The sequence below is a fragment of the Odontesthes bonariensis genome, chromosome 5, assembly GCF_027942865.1.
Source record: "Odontesthes bonariensis isolate fOdoBon6 chromosome 5, fOdoBon6.hap1, whole genome shotgun sequence".
In the NCBI taxonomy this organism is placed as follows: domain Eukaryota; kingdom Metazoa; phylum Chordata; class Actinopteri; order Atheriniformes; family Atherinopsidae; genus Odontesthes; species Odontesthes bonariensis.
In genome coordinates, this window is record NC_134510.1 from 12,629,216 (window position 1) to 12,643,791 (window position 14,576).

General features: G+C 43.1%; 1 protein-coding gene across 1 annotated transcript; it reads right to left on the reverse strand.

Annotated features, from left to right (window-relative positions):
- Positions 1–9,906: 9,906 nt before the first annotated feature.
- tpbg (trophoblast glycoprotein) lies at positions 9,907–14,180 on the reverse strand. Its single transcript, XM_075464905.1, has one exon. It carries the CDS (start codon positions 13,707–13,709, stop codon positions 12,570–12,572), a length of 1,140 nt encoding a protein of 379 aa, XP_075321020.1. The 5' UTR covers positions 13,710–14,180; the 3' UTR covers positions 9,907–12,569.
- Between the last annotated feature and the right edge of the window lie 396 nt (positions 14,181–14,576).

The window sequence follows — 14,576 nt, forward strand, 5'->3', positions numbered from 1 at the left end:
TATTTTTATTTTATTATAGATGGATGATTATGTTGCCAACAAGCTGACTGAATGGGGCATGGAAGAATTGATTCCTGCATTTCAAGGTATGATAGTTTTTTTTTTGATAGTTATGAAGTACATGTTGGTACTTGTGTCATTGCAGAGTAGAAAATGCGCTTATGACAAGCCTTCTAAACATTTAGCCTAAAATTCATAGTGCGTGTACATCTGTAATTAAACTCAGCCATATTGGGGTCAATGACGAATGGGGTGTTCCAACCCCCCCCCCCCATAACATACACAAATGTGTTACCTATTTGGATATGTATTTTGCTCTCTAAACATTTTGTCCATTTCATGCTTTTAGCAATGTTAATAGAACATTTGCCCTGTTTCATGGCCTTATATGAAATAGCTCATACATGAATTAATGAATAAATAAATAAATAAATACACACACACACACACACACACACACACACACACACACATCTACATCAGGTACTCTGATACATCCATGTCAGTTGTGGTCCATGTTAATGTGCAAAATACTTCCAGAAGTGCAAAATACAATCCTTCCTCACAGAAAATATGTAGGTAAGTCATATTGTGCATTTGGGTTTTGTGGTATGTATAATGTTTATGTTTATGGTATTTTGCAGTTGAGAAGATTGATGAAGAGGCCTTCCTTCTACTCGATGCCAGTGCCCTGTCAATAATTATCCCCCATGTAGGACCACGACTGAAGATTGCATCCAATCTAAAAAAGTTGTGTGAGGTAAGACGGGTATTTTAGACCTAGACAAACAAGATGGGCTACACTTGTTTTAAGTGCAGAAGGCAGAGTACAGGGCATACTGTCCGTGAGTATTTTGAGCATTTGAAACTGGCACACAATATTCATACTGCATCAAGCTACTTTCAGTGTGCTGAAGATGGCTGCCAGCGAACATTTAGCCATGTAAGATCATTCCGCAGACATCTGCTGGGGCACTGTATCGAATTAGAAACTGCAGGAGACGTTTCCGAGCAGTGCCATGAGTCTCCCCCCAACATCGTTAATGTAGAAGGTGAACAGATTGAAGAATGTGGAGAGCTAGAGGTTGACTATGTGCAAGAAAGAGTTGCTCTCTTTATAGCACGGCTGAGGTCAAGATCATCACAAACAGTTAGTGGAATCATAGATTCAATAGAACAAACTAGCTGCTTGATCAGTGACATTGTTGGAGACCTAAAGCTCAAAACGGAGATGTTTTTAAGAGCAAAGGGACATGCAGGTAGTCCAGAGGCTGAAGATCTCCTAAAGCACTTCAATACTGCAGCAAAGCCTTTTCAAGGTTTAGAAACGGACTTTAAGCAAATTAAATACTTTACTCAGACAGGAAACTTCATACAGCCAGAGACAGTACCTCTTCCTGGCTTCTCATACACCCAAGAGAGAGACCGTGAGACTGGGATTGTGAGACAGGTGGCAGTGCGTGATACATTTCAGTGTGTTCCTCTAAAACCAACACTGAAGCGTATTGTGGAAAGTGCTGGCACAATTGATAGAATTTTACAGTGGCGAGAGGCTCAAAGGGGCGCGATTGAGGATTTTAGAGATGGCACCATTTTTGCCACTAACAGCCTCTTTTCTGATGCGTTGTCTATTCCTCTAGTTCTTTACTGTGATGACTGTGAGATGGTGAATCCTCTCGGTTCCAAGACATCAGTTCACAAGCTTGGTTTCATCTATTTCACCATTAAATGCTTGCCGCAAGAGTACCTGTCCAGTCTGAAGTCACACTTCCTCCTTGCAGTGTACAAGACAGATGATGTTAAAACCTACGGAATGGATGCTGTCTTGGAGCCAATTGTGAGTCAGATAAAAGAAATGGAGTTGAATGGTGTTCAGGTTGAAACTGCACAGTTTCAAGGCAGCATTAAAGCAGGGGTGGCACAGGTCTGTGGAGACAACCTTGGACTTAACAGCATCCTTGGTTACACAGAAAGTTTCTCTGCGAATAGTGTGTGCCGATGGTGTCGGGTACATAGACCAGTTTTAAAGGTGCAAACTCTTGAGGATCCCTCTACAATGCGTACCAAGGTGAACTATCAGTCTGATTTGCTGCTCAATAACCCTACAGAGACCGGTGTCAAAAGAGAGTGTTCCCTGAACAAACTGGAGTTTTATCATGTGACAGACAATGTGGCTCCTGATATCATGCACGATATCCTTGAGGGAGTTGGGGGTGTTGAGTTAAAGCTTGTCCTGAATTCACTCATTGAGCAGAAGATTCTGACGCTTGACCAGTTGAACTATAGACTGACAAGTTTTGACTATGGTTTTGCTGATTGCCATAATAAGCCATCTCTCATCAGACCACAGGATTTAAAAAATCCAGATGGGTCATTCAGACAGACTGCGACACAGACATGGTGTTTGCTACGATTACTGCCTCTCATGGTGGGCGATCTGGTGCCAGAGGGTAACAGACATTGGGAATTGCTCCTGTCCTTGCTTAGCTGTATGGAGTTAATCTTTTCTCCAGAATTGACAGAAGGAGCTGTTATTTTCTTGAGACACTTGATTGAGGAGCATCATTGTCGCTACCTAGAGCTTTATCCTGATCGCCATTTGAAGCCTAAGCACCATTTTATGGTCCACTATCCCGGTGCAATCAGGAAACTGGGTCCCATTATTCATTTCTGGTGCATGCGTTTTGAAGCGAAACATGCGTTTTTCAAGCGCGTGAGTCAAGTGACTTGCAATTTTCGAAATATTTGCAAAACACAAGCATATAGGCACCAACTACAGATGTGCTACACCCTGATGTCAGGCCAGCTGTTCTCTCATGACTTCCAGGTTGGCCCAGGAACTACTGAACTCCTTGGTACCATAGAGGACTTTGAAAGCGTAAAATCTGGTTTTGAGGGAATTGATACGTACACAGAGGTGTATTTGGCATCTTGGATTAAGCACAAGGGTACCAGCTACAGGCCTGGTATGACGCTTCTCGTGTCTATGTCAGCTGATGGTGACCCACAGTTTGGAACCATTCAAACAATTGTGCTGGTGGACAAAACCATCAAACTGATTGTGAAAAACTGGGAGACATTAGGATTTGAAAGGCATTTTTTTGCCTTTACTGTGTCTCCTACCTCCTCAGTCAAGGGGGTTGACATTGACTCGATTGTTGACCATCATCCACTCCATGTTGTGATGTCCCATAAGGGCAATGATGATGATTACTACATTTCCTTGAGATATAAGCTAGTTTAATCACAGGAATGATAAGGACACTGTACATAGTTTTGTCTGTAGGTTGTTATTCAGGGTCCACTGTACATTGTTTTGTCTGTCTAGATCTACTGCCTAGTTTTGCTTGCAACTAGTTTTAGAGGATATCTACTCCTCATCTTTAAGGTGCGAGTTAACTTTTTGTTGTGAAACTGACTGATTATGGACAGTGGCAATCAGTTTTTCACGAAGACATTTGCTTGCCAGATGCCAGGACCAGCACTAGCCCCAGAACCAGATGCTTTCACCTTGTTCCCAAGCAGTTCCTCACAACAGAGTGGAAGACTGGAGAAAGAAGGCATATTTGTAAGTATTTTCTTTCTACTCAAGGCTATACTGGGTGTGAAAATGTAGTGTTTAATTCAATTTTAAAGGAGAACACTGGCACGTTTTGACTTAAATCACTCTGTTAAAGGTGAGTGCTAGAAAGTGGAGTGTAGCTTCTTCAGTGGCACAAAAGAGCTGTTTACTTTGACATTAGAATTTTTACCAGGTAAAGGAGGGGTAAATCACCGCACACTGGTCTTCTTTGCTGGTATTTTATTTTATTTGGTGAACAACCCGTTTCGCTGTTGCTTCATCAGATTAGAATTTTACGTTACATTACATTTAGCAGATGCCTTTTAATGACTACCATTAGCTACTTTGCCTGACCAGCCATGTTATCTCAGCTGAGGTAGCACCGATTTGTTGCATTTTTTGACAACTGACAGTACACAAAGACCTTTAGCACTGGAACATAGGTCCAAACATACTGGCATTCTCCTCCTTCAATGGAAATCACTATGTCCAGTGTAGCCAAAGAATGACTGTCCCAACACTGTGTTCCTCCTTTTTTCACTGATAGAATGTACGGGAAATTCTCAATGAAATACCTGATGGGCGAGATTTGGTAATCAGCCTTGAAAATGGCATTATATCCCACACCCAGAGATTGTCCATGGTCCGGATCTTGGTGTCCCACTTGATGCAGCGCTTTGGCGAGAAGTGAGTATCTCACTTATGGCCTCTGACCATTTGTGCTTTGTCACGCCCCATGATGTGTCTTGTCACTTTTTTCAGTTTGTGTAGGCCTATCAGTATTTTCTGAACAGATTGAACACACTTTTAAAAAATACCCCAATAATACCGAAAACCATAATAATTTCGTACACCATAACTGTGAGGTTAAATTTTCATACCATTATATCCCTACTGCACACATGTAAGGTAATATATCTTTCTTTTCTTTTTTAGCCCAGCTTCGACTATTAAGGCAGAGCTGGCATCTTCAGTAGTGGAGCAATTTCCTTGTCTCAAGGACACTGAAGGCACTGGCTATGTAAGTTATGTTTAACTACACCAACACATAATTTCTCTAGCTTAAAGTTGAGTCTACTAAATTAAATTTTAATAATAGGATGAGTCGTTATAGTTGGCTAGGTCTAAACCACATTCTGTATAACTTCAGCTTAATAGGCTTCAATAACAAATGTTCAGTTCTAACCATTTCTGAACTGTCAAATACCTCATGCTTTGTGGAGATGACCGTCTTTGCTGTCCTTTCATACTTAGTTAATACCATTGCATATACTGTTTTTATTGTTTGTTTTGGAAAATAAATGCTGAAATGTTATGGAAATTCACAAAGACGTCATGGAAATTCATTGATACAGTAATCTTCAAATCTGCTCTACATAGTACATCTGCCTGAATTCAACTTTTGTTTATTTTAAAACAATGCTAGGATGCATGGTTCACCACATCCAGGAACCATAGACCTGCTACAGGCTTTCTCGAAGAGCGCCTTCGCAATGTCCGAAAAAGGCTTCACAAGGGCAGACGGCACAGTTCGACACCCCAAGGAGCTCTTCAAAAAGACTCACTGCCACAGACCTCAGCAATTTTACCAGGTACAACAACATAGGTCACAGAGGATATGTGAGGGAGATTTTGGTGGTAAAGTAAAATACCAGTGTCAGGACTTTGTATGAGCTCTTCCATTTGCACTCTATGCTCTTCTATAGTCTTCTCTGGTCAAATTTTGAAATGTAGGTCTAAATGTTGTCAAGGGGTTCTTTTCTGATGAATTTTTACTTGCCTTGTGAGTTCCTTTGACCACATGTTATTTCGAAAAGGTAATAAAGGGATGAGCCCATACAAAGTCAGTGGAGCAGCTTTTGTCCTTTTTGAGGTAACTTGAGGGGGACTGTTTCCAACTCCTAAAGCCCTCTGGTTTTGATGTTCTAAAATGGGGGGGGGGGGGGGGTTACAGAGTTGGGAGGGGATATTACTTGCAAGCTTTTATTGTGTTTCGATGACAACCAGTAAAAACGTCTTAGGCCATTAGATGTCTGTCTGCCGTGTGCATGCTAACATGCAATTTATACATTTTGGTATTTCAGTACAAACTGTATAATTGGCTAATGCGTGCATGTGGCGATATTGGAGAGAAAGTAGGTTAGTTGGATAGCATTATAGCATCAAAGCCTGGTTGGAGTTTTCAGTTTTCCAGTCTAGGTTTATGTAATTCACAAAAGTGTAGTCAAAGTAATAAACAAACACATTCTTTCCAAGAGTGTTTTTCAATTTTGTTTTGTTTTGTGTCAACTTAATTTCTTCAGTCTCCAGCATAACACCAGAAAGAGCCGTGGAGCTGGCTGAGTGGCTGAGAAACAATATATACCCGTCATCGCAAGTAGCAGAGTTTATGCTTGAAACTGCTGTCCACAGAGCCCAGTGGATAAGGGCAAATGGAACCAAGCCAATACATGAGATTTGCAGAGAATTTCCACGCTTGGTGGACACATCTGGTATGGTAGGTTTCCTCACCCGTAATATTACACACAGTTTTCAAGATCTTTCATGTAATGGCGAGACCTATGAATAATGTATGATTTATGGCTTTACACTATTCAACCAAAATTAGTAATTGTTACATCCATTTGTCACATCCCCATGTAGATCTCCCAGGATTTCTCCATGTTACAGCCAGACGCGACAAATAAATTTAACAACTGGACACACTTTACTGAGAAGATTATTGCCATGGCTGGGAAGGACAAGATTGGGGACCTACTCATCAACATTGACAGCCTAACTGAAGGTATAACGTGTATCTATTAGTTTAGACATTGAGACTTACAGCTAGGCCTGGGCGATTTCGATTTTATTTGCGATGTGAAAAAAATCTACGATTAGAAATAACAGTTTTGATTGCCCTAGGATAAGCTGACGCCTTCAAAAAAAAACAAAAAAACACCAGTTTCCACAGACACGTGAATAGCCAATCATAACTAAACAATGCCCCACGTAACCAATCAGTTGAAAGAGTCTCACCTTGGGTTGTCCACAAAAGTTTTTTGTTTACTATTGGTTGCAATGTCAACATCAGAGTTTGATTTTGATTCTTCTGTTCTTTAATCTCCATTTTAAATGTTCCAGAAAGAAGAGGAGATGTTGCCCTGCTGCTCCTTCCCAGAATCATCCCTCCTGGTACTTACAAAGTGGGCAGGAAATATTGGAGACCCAGTCTACTAGAGTCGTCAAAGGCTTTCATTGACGAACAACATGTGAGTTGCACAATGTTTCAGAATAATCAGGATGTTCAGCCCAGTATTTTTCTCAGTACATAATACAAGGTTCCCGCGGAGTCTTAAAAAGCCTTAAAAGCATTGAATTCAAGAATTTGGAAATAATACCTTAAAAACCCTTGAAAAAGGCTTGAATTTTAATGTGTAGGTCTTAAAATCTGTGCGCAGAATTTACAGTATGTCACAGAAGTGAGTACACCCCTCACATTGTTGCAGATTTGTAAGTATATCTTTCCATAGGATAACATTTAAGAAATGTCCCTTTTACACAATGAATAGTAACCTGTGTACAACATTTATAACCGCTTCAATTTGTTGTTCACAGGGGTGTACTCACTTCTGTGACATACTGTAAGTTGTCCATATAGAATTTCTCATTATTTTTAATACCTTAACTGTCATTATTTTGTATCATCTTAATCGCCATTATTTTGGTAATGTACTCGCGGGCGGCCTTCTAAGTAGGGCCTAAGTTCGTTTACGCACAGTCAGACACTACGTGCTGTGAGATGGCAGGCAATACTCCAAACGTCCAGAGTAGTGCACTGTAGTTTAATCATTCATAGTGGAATTATGGAATAGTTGGTGATGGGACTTGTAATCATGGACCACAAACTGCAAAATGTGGATTCAGTTGTTTGGAGTTGGCAAAATTAACTATTTTCCCAGGTAAGGCAGCTGCAGTTCTTCAGTGGTTAGCTAACTTTTCAATGTCTATCTAGTTAACACTAATCAGCGAACTAATTAGCGAACTATTTAGCCCTCTGTACAGTAGTGTGGAACGAGGGGCTGGTTATTACAAGGTTGTTAAACAAAACTACATTAAAACATTCACACTTGTATTCATCTCTCTCTCTCTCTCTCTCTCTCTCTCTCTCTCTCCCCAGATTGGCACGAATATACCGGAATACCTCGGTGCACGAACATCCGAGGTGCCCTGTGTCCTGATGCTTACAAGTGGAGATCATGAGTGCTCCCAAGCCTTTGTGATCATAAATGGCATGGCAGTTGAGTTCAAATGTCTTACTGAGGCCGTTGATGTGTGTTTTAAAAGTTTCTATGTATTTGATGTGCAGTACCCACAGGCCTGTGGCCAAGTTTGGGAATTTCTCCAATCCTGTATCTATAGGATTCCTGGGCCTGTGAGGTCCTCTGTGCAGGCGATGCGAGCACAGTTGCAGGCAGAGACCTAGGGTTACAGCGAGTTCAGATACTCAGTGCTGTCTCTCTCTTTCATTATCTTGTGTGTGTGTGCGTGCGTGTGTGTGCGTGTGAGAGAGAGAATGTACAAAAGAGAGAGAAAGAGACAGCACTGCACTGAGTATCTAACTCACTACCCTACCAGGTCTTTTACTGTGTGTGTGTGAGTGAGAGAGAGAGAGAGACACACACACACACACACACACAGTAAAAGACCTGGTTAGGATAGTGTACACACTTACTAGTTTACATACTAGTGTACATACTTTCTCTCTCTCTCTCTCACTCACACACACATGCATAAACAGAACCACTGAAGTACAGTGAGCCAGTGCTGCCTTCTGTATCTTAAGTATCTTATGAAGTATCTTAGTATAAAAGTATCTTAAGAGTCCCTCAGTGCAGTCCAGTTACCTTGTTCATGTTGTTGTTGTTGTCCATGCATGTAAGCATTGATATATGCATTGTGTTTTCAACTTTTGATGAAATTCAGATTCGGGGGTTGCGGGGATTAATGCATTAATGACAATCTCTGTGTATCCTTGTTGTTAATGTTGTTGTACATGCATGTAAGCATTGATATATGCATTTTTTATTAATTTTTTGATGACATTGTACAATATTACAAGATTTTATAATAAACAGCTCCGTCTCAATCTGGTGTTTCTGATTTACACATTAGCTCTATGTATATATACATGTAGTCATGTATACAGATATAACATGATAACAATAAAGAATCCTATAATACAGAGTAATAAACCATAATTTAACCTAAAGAAATGAAATGTGCTTTCAACCCATATCTGGGGTAGCATTAACCCAGCAGTGAGTAACCGTCTACCCAAAGTTGGGTTGGAAACACAACCCAATTTATTGGGTCAAATTGATAGCCCAGCCGAATGAGTTAAGGTAGCCCAAGTTTGGGTCAGTCCACTTTTCACTCAGCACATGGGTTATAATTGGGTTACTTTTCAACCCAGCAGTTTTAAGAGTGTATGTATGGGACCGAGTGTCACAGCAATCATCTCCACAGATCCATTTCATACACTTCAGAAAATCCTGCTGGTTGACAGTGATGAGGAGCGAAACCTTGGAGGCACTGCCATGGATGAAGTGTGTGTGTGTGTGTGTGGGGGGGGGGGGGGGGGGGGGGGGGTCTCCCGTGATCAGTAAAACCACAGATTACATGACAGGCTGCAACGTAATTGGCTGCAGCCGTTTTCTGCAGAATGGACTGTGATGTGTATCCTGCTGGATCCAAGATGAGGCTCCGGCGGTGTGAGTTCTACAATATGTGTGCTGCTCCACAGAAAACGTGGCAATTTCATAACAAATAAATGCTCAAAGAACAGTTAAATTTCCCTTCCTCGGGTAGCTACTCATTACTTCACCACTTTGCTTCCACCCACTGATGGTGACGGTTAGGAGTTACATGCACATGGTAAAGGTTAGAAAACTAGTCACTGACTACAGTTTAACGCAACCCAAAACTGCCTGGCAAAACGTTGTCGTGTCACATTTTTTAAGCCTGCATTGGATTGTGACACTTCTTCGTATTGAATTTATGGACAAACATTCTTTTTTCAGCAGGGAAAAAAAAATGTATTGTGTTTACGAGCTGTTAACAGCTCCACTGAACTGTGCTTATCTTTCTTAGTTTCTCTCAGTTTCAGTTTAGAGAGAAAATCCCAAGCTGATTTGAGAGGTTGGACTTTTTCTCTCACTTTTTAATCATCTCACTGTCCATTTGATCTAGCAGGTAAAAAAAAAGTGTATAAAGGACATCAATAATGCTACTTACGCACTTTTAGTGCTAATAATATATGGGACCAAATATAATCTTGCTGCTAATACAACAAATAAGTGTACTTCTGACTCCATGAGATTTTAATGTGGCACTTTAACTTGCAAAGGAGTATTTTACATCGTTGGATTGGTGCTTTCACTTTAGCTTCAGTGTGTCAGATCGGTCAGAAAACTTTGAGATTAAAACCAGGTGCGCATATTCCATCCACAGAAGCTCGTTGTAATCATATCACAGAGAGAATTAGACGACGTGTTACAAAAAATAAAATAAAAAAAATAAATAAAAAGTCAGGCCTTAGCGGATTAGCTAAAGCCCTGTGTGAATCCCAGAGCTCCCAGTATCTGGCTCTGTTTACCACCCAGAACAAACAGTGCTCGTGTCTGAACATCTGCAGCTTCCGGAGACTCGGCGCCTCCTCTGAGAACCTCAGCTGACACCACAAGTCAACTATCGGCTATTTAGACATCCGAGCTGCTTTGAGACTTGCGTTAACAGGCACAAAGGCAACAACTGATGGAGCCAGAGAGGGCGTCATCAACAGCGAGCTTCCCCCTGCCCTCATTAACTCTATTCTTCTTTTCCTCCAACCATCCATTCTCCCACTGTAATAATACCTGCTCTGCCAAGCGTGGTCCGAGGCGTGGCTGCACAAAATCACTTGTTAATATGAGCGTGCAGAGTGTGTGTGAGGGGGGGGGGGAGGAGGCCTCTTCGCTGATGGTCTCTGTGGAAACATTATGTTGGGAGCAGCCTGCACCTGCATGTCCCTCCCGGGACAAAAAGACTTAAGGAGGCCTCGCTTTGGGGAATAATGCGAGTGTGTGAAGCGAGAGCATCCATTTTCACAACCAGCCTGCTACAGTTACGCACCTATAATGAAGAAGCCAGAGTGAGGAACCGCGAGAGCCCTTTGATTGTGCCGGCGGCTGAAATAAAACCTGCAGAAACTACACGAGGGAACAAAGAGGACGGCAGCTGTTAACATCGTTATTGAACAAACGTCAGCCCGATGAAAAGTATTCCAGGCGGGAAGTGTGAAACCGCGGGTGTGACGTCGCGTGTGTTTGGGTCTGGAGACATTCGGATCATTTCCAGCAGCCCGAGCAGACAGATAGTGCTGCCTGCTGTGATGCCAAACAGGCCTAATCAGACACATCCAGACACAGTCCCAACTGATGACGAAAGCTACATTTTTTACAGCTGTGAAAAAAAACAAAACAGATGCGCCGCGAAGCCCGACCGCCGTGCTGCTAAATACAGAGCTGGCAATCTGTGCGCGCGTCACGCTGCTGTGGTGGACAGAGGAGGAGGAGGGACGTTTCACCGTCCTCTCTGCGCGCAGACACAACAAACAGCGTTCATTCAGGCTGCTATACGGCAACACGCACGCTGTACCCTTCAGAAGGAGTACCCCGCATTTATTATTAATCCGTGCTACACCGGACCGGCATCAAATTAAAAGCAGCTGACAGTTGGGTGGAAGCACTTAACAGGAGACACTGCTTTCCCCTCACGGATCATGCTCCAGTAGTTCCCCCTAAAACAGCCTTACACGAAAAAAAGCAAAAGCTCATTTCCATAATTCCTCCGTGTGCCCCACGAGAATCTCGGGTTCAGTTTACCTTCATTTGCATGTGCCACAGAACACCACACACCTTCTCTTTGTAGCCGAAGCGTGCTGAAATACTTCCAGTGTGCACCGAGGTGCACGAGCTGGCTGAAGCTCTGGCACAATATTTTGGAAAATGCAGCAAAGATCTTTTTTTTATTATTAGATTCCCAGGAGTGAGCAAATTGGAGAGGACATAACAGCTGGATTTTCTTCCATCACCTACACCTCCTGGTAGGATCTCATTTAAATTCAAAGAGGAAACCATGTCCTCTATTCAACTTGAGGATGTGAGTTTGTATCTCACCCCAGCAGCTCGCTTGTTAATGAAAAAAACAACAACAAAGGAAATAAAAGTGCCTGCAACGTAGTAAAAGTTTAACTTGTTGAACAAAGGGGTAAGATGTTTATGATATGGCTCATGTGAGCTTTGGCCCTGCCGCAGGAATGAGTGTGTGCTGGCCCTGAACTCCTCCGTCAAAGCCTTTGGGTCTCATTCCTCAGACTGGTGATTAAAATGCCCCTCAGTCCAGACAGATACCAGCAATCCAGAGGCATTTTATTCAGATGAATATCTTCACAGGAAAAAAAAATAGGAGCAATCACATCCATCTAATAACTGCAGACACTATGCAGAGAACACTATAATCATTTGAAAAAGGGTAGTAGAGTCTACTGCATGTTACATATTCACATTTTAAAAATGGCAAACTCAAGCGGTGTAACATCATCTCGGCAGCAGAGGCATAATGAAAAGGATGCAAGGTCCAGCAGAATGTTCTCGGCAAGTATTCTCCTACCTCAAAGTCAGCGCTCTCCGTCCATTTGTCCCTATGTAAAAGTATAAATGGAACACATCACTCTGAGCAGCTCTGCTGAAAAAAACAAAACCCTTTGCCGCGATTCACTGTCCATGCAATGTTACGGAGAAAACACAGTTGGCATCAGAGGTGCCGGGTACATGTGCGGGACATGCGGCGGAGGCTGAAATCTGAATGGTAACTTGGGAGGGGTGGAGGATTGGGGGGCAAGGGAGGAAGACTTTCATGCAGATCTTAAGGGCACAGAGTCGTTTGACATCTCACAGCAGGGTCCCAGATAGTGTCCCTTCCTCCCTCACACGTCCGAGTTGATGCTCAGGTTGGCCAAACGCGGGTCGGAGTTTATCTCGTACCTGTAATGGTACCCCTCCATGTGGTCCCTACAAGCATCCCGGATGTTGTACATCCATTTCTTGATGCCCTTTCTGTTCAGATAGAGCACCAGCAGGAAAATGACGCAGATCAGGGCCAGCACCAGTCCAAGGAAAACATAAGAGGTCTCCAGCACGCCCTCCATGTTGGTTAAACACTTCAGCTGCGACTTCTCCACCTGCAGCAGGGGCTGGTGTCTCAGGACTTCTGGGTCTGTGCACGTCAAGTTCTGCGAGTCCACCACCTGAGTGGAGTTTTTCAGCCACATCAGCATGTTGTCGATGAAGCAGTTGCAGCGCCAGGTGTTGCCCGCCAGCCGGATTTGGAGGCCAGGCTTGAGGCTGAACTCTGCCAGCGAGGTGGCGGCCAGATCCTTCAGGCTGTTGTTTCTCAGGTCGAGGTCACGCAGCGGGGTCTGCTTCAGAGTCAGGTTCTGGATGGTGATGAGGGAGTTGTTCTGCAGGCTGAGGCTGCTCAGGTTGGAGAGGCTGGCGAAGGTGCCAGGTGGAAGATACACCAGGTCATTGTTGGACAGGTCCAAAGTGGTCAGCTGGAGAAAATCTGCACTGTTTAGAATATCTAAGACCAAATCTCCAAAGGAATCATTGTGAATTGATCTGCTGAGGTTTAAGAGCTGCAGTTTACTGTCGTGGGGGAAAGCTCTGTCACTGAAAGTCCGAATTTTGTTGTTACTCAGGTCCAGCTGCGTAAGGTTTGGCAAATTCACAAATACCATCTCATCCACATTCTCCACCTCATTGCCACTGAGATCAAGATCTGTTAGGAATTCCAGACGTGTAGGGAAAGAGGCCTCACTTATATTGGAAATGTTGTTACCTGTGATGAACAGGAATTTGGTTTTGGCCGGAATGTCAGATGGAATCGCGTCCAAGTCCTGGTTTTGGCATTTCACAGTTTGCGAGGAGCACAAACATTTGTCCGGACAGCCGTGACAAGACAGCACGAACGCGAGGAAATAAAGCAAATGCATCGTACCAGACTTTTGCCATCTACTCCTGACCTCTCTGTGGTTGGACCCGCGCGACGTGCTCAACAGGCGCATCTTGGATTGAGCAAAATCCGCGTGAGCGGACCGTGCGTAATGATCGCTTTTCAACAAGTCACCGCCTTGTCCTCCCGCGGGGAACAAAGTTTCTCAGCGCTTCCCACCTTTATCCTTTCGAAAACTGCTCCCAGTTGCCACTCCATACAACTACCTCCATACCTGACTTGGGAGAAGATAAGTCTACATTTCCAAGAAGAAGCCCGCAAACTTGTGCTGTCTTCTCCGCTTGTTTTCCCGAGCCTCGGCTTTTTAAAAGAGGGCACAAGATATTTTTTTTTACAGTCCCGGCCAAAACAGGAATAGAGCGTAGACTCGGCAAACAACTCACTCGGGCTACTGAGTTAGAGACAGACAAAGCCCCTTTCTCCCAGAGGAGAAATATATCACATACGCACTTCCAGCTTGCCTCTCTTCAAATCGCTGGGAGTTAGGAGGGAGAGACCAAACCCAGTAGCAGCACCGTGAACTCCAGCGCGAGGAGGGACCGTACCATTATTCAACAATAGGGGGGTAAACAGAAAACTCACACAAGTTTTACATAGGCGTAATCTAACGTTTTCCACATATGTTGTTGCATACAGGAAATTGATTTCATGAACCTCAAAACGAAGTCTCCATAAAATATATTTCCAGGTTTTATATCTTAGAACACATCATCTTCATATAATGTTGTTTGACATGGGGACATGGATTTTTTTTTTGAGGGGGGGGGGGGGGGGGGGGTGCCTGTGGGTGAACCATTTTGAATTATAGGCCTATCATAAGATGCAAATTAAGGTTTGTGCAGTTCAGTACAAATCTCACAAGTCTCAGCGGAACCCACAGACAGCCTGAAAGAACCAAGATGCCCAAATAAAAGTGTTA

Bases quoted from the DNA above. Each gene is read 5' to 3' on its own strand.
- tpbg (XM_075464905.1), bottom strand. From the start codon at position 13,709: ATGCGCCTGTTGAGCACGTCGCGCGGGTCCAACCACAGAGAGGTCAGG.